Source organism: Phocoena phocoena, chromosome 1 (assembly GCF_963924675.1).
Source record: "Phocoena phocoena chromosome 1, mPhoPho1.1, whole genome shotgun sequence".
In the NCBI taxonomy this organism is placed as follows: domain Eukaryota; kingdom Metazoa; phylum Chordata; class Mammalia; order Artiodactyla; family Phocoenidae; genus Phocoena; species Phocoena phocoena.
In genome coordinates this window covers 100,610,280-100,623,104 of record NC_089219.1, presented here as the reverse complement: position 1 = coordinate 100,623,104, position 12,825 = coordinate 100,610,280, and the positions used below count along the sequence as shown (strand labels likewise).

Genomic DNA, 12,825 nt, shown 5'->3' with positions numbered 1-12,825 from the left:
CCTTGTTGATCTGATTTTTCTATTCATTATTGAATGTGGAGTATTAAAGTCTCTGTATCAGTTTACTAGGCTTGCTGTAACAAGTACCACAAACTAAGGAGGGCTTAAAACAACAAATTAATTTTCTCACAATTCTGGAGTCACAAAGTCTAAAATTGAGGTGTCAGCAAGGCCATGCTCTCTCTCATAGCTCTAGGGGAAGAATCTTCCTTGCCTATTGCTATTTTTTGGTTTTTCCAGCAATCCTTGTTGTTCTTTGGCTTGCAGATACGTTACTGCAGTCCAGTCTCTGCCTCCATCATCACACCACATTCTCCCTGTGTGTCTCTGAGTCTCTCTTTTCTCTTTTTGTAAGGACACAAGTCATTGCATTAGGGCCCACCCTAATCCAATATGACCTCATCTTAACTAATTACATCTGCAAAGACCTTATTTCCAAATAAGGTCACATTCACATATTTCAGGGATTAGATTTCAACATATCTTTTTGAGAGTCACAATTAAACCCACTGCAGGTGGAATCTTATAATTGCTGACTTTTTAAAAAAACATATTGAAACATCCCCGAAGGCCGGATATATTGTACAATTGATGGTAGCTTGGATTCCATGAGGCATAGTAACAAATTTCATAATGTGATAATTCCTATGAAGAAAATAAAGATTGAGAATGTTTGGGCAAGTGGGTGGGAGTGTGATTTTAGGTTGAGTGGTCAGGGAAGGTTTCCTTATGTAGGTGGTATTTAAGTAGAGAATAATTACTTAGAAAGAGCCAGCCATGCAAAATCTGGAGCAAAAGTATTTCAATCAGAGGGAATAGTAAGAGTAAAAGCCTCAAATTGGTAACGAGTTTGGTATGCTTATGGAATGGCAAGAAAACCAGTATAGCTGGAGCACAGTAAGGAAGAAAAATGTAGAACAAGATAAGTATGAGGACATAACATAAAAGGTTGAGATGATGAAAGTTCTGAAAGTAAAGTGTTCTTGAGAATAAAGTTGTATTTTAAATAAACAACATATTAGAACTTCCACATATGAAAAGATGATGCTATAAGCAAATCCTTCTTAATTTCTATAACACTGTTTAATCCTTTATTTTGATCCTTTTGATTTCAGTATGTGACCAAGTTATTGCTGGGTTCAATATTTTGGAAACTCATATGACTCTTTCATGAATTATTTTAAATCTTTATATTTTCTGAAAAATAACTTTTTAGTCTTATGAATGCTAACATCTCTCGTGGTCATTGCTTCACTAAAAAACAATCTCTTACTTCTCTTGAAGATTCAAGCAAAGTATTCAGTTTCTAAGCAAAATCCCAATCTAGAAGCAGATTCTTATTCTCCTAATTTACCAAAAAGGTGAGTATAATTTTACACACCTAAATGTTGTCTAATTGTGTCTGGGAGGAAAATCTCATGCTTATATCTCATTGTGATGCTGAGAAGAGGATATGGGAAGAGACCTCTTTGGGATATGGTATCATCATTACTTTCTTTTTGTTTCAGCATCATAAAAGAAGCAAAAGTGATGAACCAGCAGAGCAAAGGAAGGATAAGGGTGAAAAGTGCAGAAGCTTCTTCCTTTGACCTCAGGATTTCTGAAATAAATGAAAAGGAAGGGTTAGTAATGCACCCATCTAAACAGAGCAGTTCTTTAGAGTTTTTGGAGCTAAATTGTGGTTGTAACAAAAATGCTGACACAACCATGAAATGGGAGAGAAAGGTATTCCCAATAGCTGGGGAGCCTCTTCAGAAGCATCAAAGTTTGGACTTGAGCTCCATTTTGTTTGGAGCACGTCCTAACTCAAAACTTGTAAATGCAGCAGTAAGATGTTTTAATTTAAAGAGGCCAATAATGCGGACCAAATCAACTCCCTTTGAATTGATGCAACAGAGAGACACCAAAGAGTTGGACGTCGAGGAAAATTTTTATTTGGAATCTCACCCACACAATTCTTATCTTGAGCAGGCTCAAAAAGTGATGCATGTTTCTTCAGCAGAACTGAATTATTCACCATCATATGACTCTAAGCATCAAATGTGCAATGCCTCTAAAGCAAAGCAGCATGAATCTGGTGCTTTTAAAGTACTTTCTTACATGTCTTTAGTAGAAGATCCTTATTTTTCGTCATTGTCTCCAAGTAGTGCTGGTTCTAAGATGTCTCTTGATTTACCTGAGAAGCAAGATAAAACTGTTGTACCTTGTTCTTCACTGCCAAAATCTTCTACAACCCTCTTTCCTTATTACAATTCACATGATTCTTCAGCACTGAATCCTCCGACCAATTTCCCCCCCGCACTGAACCAAGAGACAGCAGTAGTAGGTAAGTTATTTTAAAAAGTTTGTACAGCATTTTAGATTTGACTTTGTTTCTATAAGATTTGGTTTTATCTTACCCCCCCTCACCCTCTTATCCTTCTCTGCTTCCTTCTCCTTTTTCTTCTCAAAAAAAAATAAATTCTATGAGTGTTTTGATGATGTGATGAGTTGAAAATAGCAATAACAAATACATAACATTCCATGAAACAAGCAATAGTGGAGGCAATCAGATCTGGTACAGGACCTATGCCAGCCGGCGTGCTTCTAAAGGCAGCAGTCCTCATTCCTAGAAGTGTCTATCAAATGTCCACAATTTTGTTATACAGCAGAAACTAACACAACATTGTAAAGCAATTATACTTCAGTAAAGATGTTAAAAAAAAAGTCCACAATTTATCCTTAGCATGCAGAAGCAACTTCCAAAAGAACATCAGAAAAGATTTGATCAACAGCACCACATGGTCACTCAGAATTTTTGTTGGAGAATCATGTGTCTATACTAAATTGAACAGATTGCTAAGAATTGAATTCTCTTCCTGCAGGAGTTGGAAGAGGAGGACTTGATTTCCTCTTGTCCTTTTATAATAACTTTATAGATGAGGATACATGTTCAGTATTCTGTATGATATTTTAATCTTATAAGACTTTAATTTCATATTTTATATCTTATAGTTCTGTATTTTTGCATATTATGCATATTGTTTCATATTACTGAGTGGTTTGAAAGTAGGAGTAAATACTTGGTTAGATAATTATAATAGTTTGATATGAAAGAAGATGCTGTGGAAGAAGAGTTAAAGCAAGTTTAACTCTCTTAGATATGTCATCAGAAATTTATAAAGAACGGTTCACCTAGATAGGAAGTAGAGAAAGCTTTTTCTCTATGACATTATTTACTGTACAGAGTTCCTCAATAGATATGTAGATGCCTAGTTTTGTTATAAAAATATTCCATCTGGATCTAGTTTCTTCTTTGGTTAGAAGGAAGGATTACATACTTTGATCTTGTTTTATGATTTAAAGAAATTTTGTTTTTCTAGATACCTATAGTTCCTTAAACTTCCCTGAGTGTCAGCATTAGGAACCAAATCCTTATCTTCAAGGATTGTAGCAACATTGACATGTGTGCCATCTGGTGGCAGTTTCTCATAATAGCATTTAAATTCTATAAAACTTCTGAATACTTCTAAAGAAATATAGAAAACCGTGTTATACCATTTTTTTGTAAACAGGAAAAATATCAATATTCTTAATTCTATAAGAATGAAGAAGAGACACTAAAACCTTTGTGATTTTTACCTGCTCTGTAATTGAATCTTTGGCATGTCAACGTGCTTTATGATGTTGTATATTCGATGTAAAACAAAAGGCAAGAGTTACGGAGAAAACAATCCAAAGCTTCCTAAATTAATATAAGATGTTACCTTATGTTAACTGATACTCAGTGACTTAATCAAAATACCTTTGAGCTTTTAAAAGAAACAATAAATCTTGAAGAAGAATCAAAATCTTCCTGGGTTTCCAATTTAGGATTAGAGAATTTATGTTGTTTTCTCCTTGAGTGAACAGATACCAGCTTAAATATATTAATGATGCTTGACATAATTTGTATCAAGATTAGAATATAAGAATTTTCTTTGGATTTTTCTAATTAAACATTTTGATTGTATTTCGGGCATTTTGGATAGCAACTTCTCCAAGAATAGATGATGAAATTCCCCCTCCACTTCCTGAACGGACACCTGAATCTTTTATTGTGGTAGAGGAAGCTGGTAAGTACAGTTCAGTAAGTGTAAAATAAAGTGTGGATTAACTATATTACTTCCTAGGTCCTCTCAATATTCTGTGTGCTATTGCTGAGTAACAATTGCTCCCTAAAACTACAGCACTAAAATTGAAACATATTTACTTTTTTTACAGGAGAATTCCCCCTGGATATTCCCAACTCTTTAACTTCAGCTGTGAAGGTAAAAATTGGAAAATCACTAGAATGTAGTAGAACATCTGAATCAAAGAAATTTGATGATTTGGTAAGACTTAGACCAAGCAAGGTCAATAACATTTTTCTGATTCTACTCACTTGGATTCAATGGACTATAGTCCTATTCCTTATATATATTTTTTTTTCATAAATTTACTTATTTATTTATTTTTGGCTGCATTGGGTCTTCGTTGCTGCGCGCAGGCTTTTCTCTAGCTGCGGTGAGCGGGGGCTACTCTTCGTTGTGGTGCGTGGGCTTCTCATTGCAGTGACTTCTCTTGTTGCAGAGCGTGGACTCGAGGCACACGGGCTTCAGTAGTTGTGGCACTCAGGCTCAGAAGTTGTGGCTTGCGGCCTCTAGAGTGCAGACTCTGTAGTTGTGGAGCACGGGCTTAGTTGCTCCTCAGCATGTGGGATCTTCCTGGATCAGGGCTCGAACTCATGGCTCCTGCACTGGCAGGCAGATTCTTTACCACTGCGCCACCAGGGAAGCCCCTTCCTTTTATTTTAAACACCTATCACTTAGTAAATCCTAAGCGGATACTATTTATAAAACAATGTGCTAGAGGATGTGGGGGATAAAAAGATGTATAAGACACAATTATTACCCTTAAGAAACTTATAGTTCAGTAATGGGGATATAGCATGTGTACACAAGTCTTTATTTTTGTCTGTATTTATTATAACAAGGCAAATATAATCAGTACCATATGGAAGATAAGAACTTTGAAACTGTGAGAGATCCCTTCAGGTTGGAAGTGATCAAGGAAGACAGTGAAAGAAGAAACATTTGACTTTATTCTTTAAGGACAGTTAAGGCAAAATAATTGTTTCATAAGTAGATTGCTTGTTCATAGCAGTCATCTGGTAGGCTGTTTCTTGTGAGCTGTGATAACACAGAGAGTAGTTTTTTAAAAAAAATAACAGATGTCTATATTATTTAAGATAAACCTTTTGGAATAATGTTCCCTGCTTCTAGAAGAAAAACCTATACCTTTAACAATCTGTTATTCATTAGTATATGAACCAACTATGAATCAACTATCTTAAAATTTCATAGATCAGAAAAGTAATTAACTATAACATTTAAACACGCTTACAATTGCAGTGCTGGTGGGCAAATATTCCCTGCCTTTTAAATTACATATTTTTAAAAAATTTATTTTATTTATTTATCTTTAGCTGGGTTGGGTCTTTGTTGCTGCATGCGGGCTTTTTCTAGGTGCGGCGAGTGAAGGCTACTCTTCGTTGTGGTGCATGGGCTTCTCATTGCGATGGCTTCCCTTGTTGCAGGGCATGGGCTCTAAGTGCACGGGCTCAGTAGTTGTGGCTCGCAAGCTCTAGAGCGCAGGCTCAGTAGTTGTGCCACACGGGCTTAGTTGCTCCGTGGCATGTGGGATCTTCCTGGACAAGGGCTCAAACCCACGTCCTCTGCATTGATGGGTGGATTCTTAACCACTGCGCCACCAGGGAAGCCCTTAAATTACACTTTTAATGTGCTAGTAACTGTTACTATTATTGCTAATGGTCATTATCGTAACAACTCCCAGAGTAAAGAACAATCACTACTTTTTCAGTGTCATGAAGTAATTTCAGTGGCAACAACCTTACCTGGAATTACATTTTCAGGGAAATGTTCCAAGTAGGAAGGAAATAACTATAAAAAGGATCAATTTAGGACCAATATTCATGACATATACAAATCACTGTAGGAGTGGATGCTTCTTCACAGTTCAGCACATTTATAAATTAGGAAAAATAGTGTCAACATTTCATAACTCTCTCTATTAGTATATGAAATGTAATTTTAAAATGCTATTTATTGCTTTGAGTTTATAGATTTCTATACATGTTCTTCTTTCACTTTGACTTTCTTTCTTTTTCAGACTGTAAAACCCCAGAGTCCCAAATCAGGTAAAAAATTTTCTTTGGCTTTAGATGACATTTAGCCCTAAGAATTTGTACTGCAAGAATGGCTCATTAAGTTTAGAGTAATTCACCTCAGGAGATGGCTTGGTTTCCATAATAACTTCCACCATTTATTGATTTATTTCTGGTTTTCCTAGGCTAGTAGTTTTGTTTTGTCAAGGGCAAAAGGAAGACAGGATTTTAGAATTCTGCTCCTTGATATATAGCCCTAAAAAAAAAAAAAACCAAACTATTTTAGATACAATCTCTTAAAACTTTGCAGCAGTTCCATTTTACTGGTTTTATCATTGTTAACAGTGTGATTCTAAAAAGTTATTTCTAGTCACTTAGGTCTTTAACTTGTCACTGCTTCTTAGTACTTTCTTGCTTGTTTTATACATTGAATAACAACATCAACAGCAAACACCCTTTGAACACTGATAGGTACTTTACATACATTATAACAGGTAGTAGTTGCCCTTAACACATTTATTCATATTAACATATTGCTCAAATACGTAAATAAGCAGTATAACATAGAGGTTAAAAAGCGTGAGCTTTGGTGTCAGGTAGACTTTCATTCAAATCCCCAGCCTACCAATAGTTATCAAAATCTATGACCTTGGTTACATTATATACTTTATCGATTTTTCTCACTTATAAAATGAGGATAATAGAACTCCCCTTCTAAGAAGACTTTTGTGAGGATCTAGTGAGATAAAGCATATAAAGCTTTTAGCACAGTGGTTGTCAAATAATAAGCTCTCATTAAATGTTACCTATTATAATTTTTATTAGGTAATTATTAAATGAACATTTCCTAAGCAAGTTCCGTGTGCCTTATACAGTGTTAGAATAGGCAGAATATTTAAGAAAGGGCGCTGCTTAATGATTATATATGTATTCAAATTGGGTAGACAAAATTAACACTCACTTGGAACCATTCAGTGATAATCTATGTGGCACTGATTATCATCACCAGGAATCTGGAATAAAGAAAGGTATCACTGGAGTGGTTAGGAAAGGCTTGAGTAGGTGAAAGAAATTTAAGAATATGGATAGAGGAAAAAAGAGGGAATTCCAGGAGCAGGGATCAGAGTAACAGTGACTCAAAGGTAAAAATAAGCATGATGGGTACAGAGAAATGGTAAGTAGGTTAATTTAATTGCAACAGAGGTTCTATTATAGGGAAATATGGAAAATAAATTTGGATAGATAAAATGTGGGAAAATTCCAAAGGACTTAAAAGCTAGGCAGATGAAATAAACACAACAGACAAATCTATGTATAGAGAAAGCAGATTTGTGGTTGCCAATCTAATCTGGAGGGAATGGGGAGAGACTGCTAAATGAGTGTGGAGTTTCTTTTCAGGACAATTAAAATTTTGGAACTAGATTGTGGTGATGATTGCACATCACTGTGAATGTACTAAATGTCATTAACGGCAAATTTTGTTACGTGTATTTTATCACACACGAAGCTTGGCAGAAGAATTTAAATTTAATTCAGTAAGTAATAAACATTGTAGGTTCTTCGTCAGGGGAGTATTAAGATGAAAATGGTGTTTTGGGAAGGTATTTGGCAGGATATCGCTACCTGAAAGTTATAGTCTCATAATATTTCCTAAAACCAAACGGGAAGGCGATAAGCTACTTCAGAGTAGTTATCAAATATTTATCAAATGCCTACTATATGCCAGTTATTGTATTAGGTGATGGAAATAAGTATTGCACTTAATTTTTGCATATTACCCAGCATATAAGGAATAAACAAGAGAACTTTCTTTATAGGTAAGTCCTAAGACGTGAAAAACCCAATGACCAATGACAGATAAAACTCTAGCACTTAACCACATACTCATTTTCAAAAGACATTAATAGGGACTTCTCTGGCAGTCCAGTGGTTACAACTCTGCGCTTCCAATGCAGGGGGTGCGGGTTCGATTCCTGGTCAGGGAACTAAGATGGCACCTGCCACACGGTGTGGCCAAAAAATTTTAAAAAATAAAAGACATTAATAAAGTATATAATTATACTTAGCGCTGTATAATGAGAAGCATACAGCAATAGAACACCATTTGTGTCTCTAGTACTTACATTATGGGAAAATAGCTCCATTATTTAAAATTCTTTATCATGGAAATTTTCAACCACACAGTTTAAATCTACCATAATAACAGTAATCACACTAATAAAATTAATAATAATTCCTTAATATTATCTAATATCCAGACTTTGTTCAATTTTCTCAAACTGTCTCAAACATGTCTTTTTACAGTTGGTTTATGTGAAGCTGGATTCAAACAAAGTCTGCACATTGCCTTTGGTTTATATGTTTCTTAAGCCTTTTAAAGTTTGTAACAATTCTTCTTTTTATGTTTTCTCATGCCATTTATTTGTTGAGGGAATGGGCCATTTGTCCTTAAGATTGCTAATATTCTGGATTTAGCTGTTTGTATCCTCATGGTTTTATTTAACATGTTCCTCTATCTCCAGGATTCTCTGTAAAATTGTAGTAAGATTAGAAGCTTGACTAAATTCAGGTTCAATTTCTTTTGAAGAATACTTTTGTAAGTGAGCTACAAGTTTGTGATGAAGCATAGGCTCATTGGTGAAAGAGCTAGAATAACAAAGTTCTTGAGGCTCCAGTCAATGTTCAGATAATTTTTTATTTGGCTGTTGTAGGTTAATATTGAAAAATTGGAAAAGTTATACAAAACCAAAAAGGGATTTTAAAAAATGATTTTTATTGGAGTATAGTTGATTTACAATGTTGTATTAGTTCCAGGAATACAGCAAAGTGAATCAGTTATACATATACATATATCCACTCTTTTTTAGATTCTTTTCCCATATAGGCCATTATAGAGTATTGAGTAGAGTTCCCTGTGCTATACAGTAGGTCCTTATTAGTTATCTATTCTATATATAGTAATGTGTATATGTCAATCCCAGTCTCCCAATTTATTCCTCCCCCAACTTCCCCTTTGGTGACCATAAATTTGTTTTCTACATCTGTGATTCTGTATTTTGTGAATAAGTTGATTTGTACCATTTTTTAGATTCCATGTATAAGCAATATCATATGATATTTGTCTCAAAAAGGGATCTTGACTTAGGACTTTTAATTGATGAATTTTTTTTTTTTGCTTTGTTGTATACTCTTTTCATAGATAGACACCAAGATCATTCTTCTTCCCTGCCACCTCCACTGCCAGAAAGAACCTTAGAGTCCTTCCTTGTTGCTGATGAAGATTGTAAGTGGCAGTGCTCTCTCTCAAAAAAGTTATAAAAATGAGACCATTAAAGGTTAACAATAAAGTAGGATCTAAATGGAAAAGGTACAAAGAATGATTAAATAACATAAAAATAATACATTTAAAAATCCCATAATGCATTGAAAAATGCATAAAAAAGTCAGGCTAAGAATTACTGAATATATACCTGTATACAATCTGAAGGCTTAAGAAGCTATGCAACAAAACACGTTTTTTTTTAGGTATGCAGACTCAACCTATAGAGACTTATTCTACTAGCTGTCCTAACACCATGGAAAATTCAACATCTTCAAAACAGATATTGAAGACTCCTGGAAAATGTTTCACAAGGAGTAAGGTAAAGAAGATAGGAGTTTATGGAAATATGCCAGAGGCTTTCCATTACTGAAAGTGTCCCTACCCCTGCCACTCCAACCCCGGGCCACCAGCATTAAGATGAAAAATTAGACTAAATATTTTCACTGATATTCACTGTTGGTCTCACAATGATCAAAATTAATGGCGGGAAATCAAAAATTTAAATAACCCAACAACTTAAAGCAGACCCAATAAAACTATCAACTTTTTTTCCCTGAAACTAGACAAATTGATTCCAAAGTTCATATGGGGGGAAAAAAGAGCAAGAATAGTCAGTAAACCGAAAAAAAAAAAAAAGTAAAAGCAATGAAAGAAGGGTAGCTTTATCAGATATTAAAACATCGTAAAGCCTCAATAATTAAAATGGTATGATATTGGTGTATGAAAAGAAACACATACCAACAGAGCAGAAGGAAAACTTCAGAAATAGATCCAAAAATGTATAGGAATTTAGTATATGATGAAGGGAACCTTTCAAGTCAGGGAATAAAGATGGATGTTTTAATCACTGTTGTTGGTTCAACTGGATAACAACCTAGAGGGATAAAAAGGTAGGATCCATACCTCACAGCTATACCGGGATATATTCTAGTTGGATAAAAGATTTAAATGCTAAAAAACAAAAAACCAACCCATCAAAGTACTAAAAAAACCTGGAAAGATTACTTTACAACCTGGGAGTGGAAATGATCTTTATAGCTATGATTCAAAATCCAGAAGCCATAAGAAGGGAGATTTATAAATTTAACTAAATAAAACAGAAAATTTCTGCATGGTAAAACAACAACAAAAAAATCATGTTAAAAATCAAAAGACAAAGAACAAATTGGAGAAAAAAATATCTGCAACTGGCATCATAGTCAAAGGACTATATTTCTTTAATATTATATATTTCTTTAGCAATTCATAGAAAATAATAACCCTAAAAGTGAGCAAAAATACATGATCTGATAATTCAAAGATAAGTAAATGTGTATGATCTGACTTTTAAACATTTGATATGTTCAACCTCACTCATAATAAAAGAAATACGAATTAAAACCACAGTCACATACTGTGTTTCATGTTTCAGAAGGGCAAATTCCAAAGTCAGGCTATGGGAAAATAAGCACACACTTGCAATCTTGGTGGTAATGTAAGTGGTATAACTTCTATGGAGGACAATTTAGCGATACCTATCAAAATTACCAATGCATGTATCTTTTGACCCAACAATTCCACATTTAGGAATTTATCCCACAAATATGCTTGCTCATACATGAAATGAAATGTATACCAGGTTATTCATTATACCATTATTTATAAGGGTAGACAATTGGGAACGTAAATGTTAATCATTAGGGGAACTGATTAAATAAATCATAAATAATGGTGTATGCATACAATGGAATTCTATGCAGCTAAAAAAAGAATGAGGACTCTCTCAATATTCTTTTATATATTTTATTAACTTTTGCTTAAAAGGGTGAAAATATGATCTATATTTATATTATATATTCATAAGTAACTTTGGAAGGATACATAAAAACTAACAACAATGGTTACCTGCAGGGGGAGGGTCAGAAACTAGGTAGATGGAGATCAAAGATGGGAGCATTTTTACTAGGATATTTTGAATTATAAATAATCTATATTTAAAAACTAAATAAAATTTTTCAAAAAATTTATTAAATACCTATTATATAGAAGATTACATTTCTAAGTATTAGGAAAATAGAAATGTCATAAAGGACATCTAAATGTCCTTGAGAAGAGTACAGTCGATCTACTAGAATGCCTATGTAAGAAACAACGTGAAAATTATCAAAAAGTAAAATACTATGGAACAAACTGAAAACATACACCCTGAGGAAATGTGAAGAAAAGAAGAAATCTGGGTAGATTTCTAGAAGAGGTTAAGTTAGAGACTTCACCATAAAGGAGGCAGAAGACATGGGTTTGCTGAAAGAGGGAGAAGAAAGTAGCATGGTTAACAGTATGAAGTGAACCTCAGTAAACTGAGTACAGAAAATGACTGGCAAAATTTTTTGGCCTGAATGGGAACGGCAATGTATCACAGCTATCTTCAGAAGCCATTGTGGGTCCTGGAATGGTCGCCTAGTAAAGAAGACAAGTAGGGACTCCATCTTTCCCCCTGACACAACAATAGCACTATTTCTAAATAAATAGTGTGATTCTTATATGGGTGGAAAATGTAGCAAGATAAGATCAAGTGGAGACTTTGCACTGAATTAAAAAATGGCAAGATAGAAAAATAATTTTGTACATTTGATATCCATTTTTAAAGAAATTAATCCTTTTGACTGAAATCTATATTTCTAGTTGATTAAAGTATTTTGGATTTCACAGGGAAAAAACTCACTTTTTCCTTTTCTTCATTTTGTAGAGTTTGAAAATTTTGCGAAACATGAAAAAGAGTAAGTTTCTTTTACTTATTTTTGGAATACACATACCACTTTCAATATTATGTAATTTTTCCTTATATAACCACTCTGAAAAAATGAACAATATTATTCCTAAACAGAACCTTGTTACAGTCCTATGTATCAGAACAATCACCCCTAGGCCTTGTACTCTGCTAGGTTCCACAATGCTAATACTAGGTAGGGAGTAAGGGGAAAGAAAGTTTGTCTGGTACACAGGAATAATAGTATGATGTTTGGCATTTTCTACCCATGCTAAGATGCTGTCATACAAGTGTGTTATTTAAAATTCCCAGCAGTCTAACTTCAGATGTACTTTCTTTGAAAGTAGTCATAGCAAAGCATATTGTGAAACAAATGTGTTGATTTAATAAAATAAGCAAAGTATTGACACATTTCCATTTTTACCAAGTATTATTAGCAATAAAAGTCTGTTGCTTACTGTTTTTCCTATATTGTAATGAAAACAAAACCCAGAATCCTGAAACTGTGGGAAACTGATTATCTTCGAAATCCTATTTATAACTACAAAGTATATAAAACGTTGTGGTATATTT

General features: G+C 34.1%; 1 protein-coding gene across 4 annotated transcripts in view; it reads left to right on the top strand.

The window, feature by feature from the left end:
* The window catches only part of PTPN22 (protein tyrosine phosphatase non-receptor type 22), a 50,000-nt gene that overhangs the window by 28,905 nt on the left and 8,270 nt on the right, over positions 1 to 12,825 (top strand). For 3 of the 4 annotated variants that reach the window (XM_065878006.1, XM_065878019.1, XM_065877999.1), the window contains 8 exons: positions 1,285 to 1,361; positions 1,509 to 2,326; positions 4,011 to 4,094; positions 4,243 to 4,373; positions 6,190 to 6,217; positions 9,384 to 9,467; positions 9,710 to 9,825; positions 12,232 to 12,262. In XM_065878006.1, the coding sequence (XP_065734078.1) occupies positions 1,285 to 1,361; positions 1,509 to 2,326; positions 4,011 to 4,094; positions 4,243 to 4,373; positions 6,190 to 6,217; positions 9,384 to 9,467; positions 9,710 to 9,825; positions 12,232 to 12,262 (1,369 nt within the window). The remainder of the gene's footprint in view (positions 1 to 1,284; positions 1,362 to 1,508; positions 2,327 to 4,010; positions 4,095 to 4,242; positions 4,374 to 6,189; positions 6,218 to 9,383; positions 9,468 to 9,709; positions 9,826 to 12,231; positions 12,263 to 12,825) is intronic. The other variant, XM_065878011.1, reaches the window with a different exon arrangement.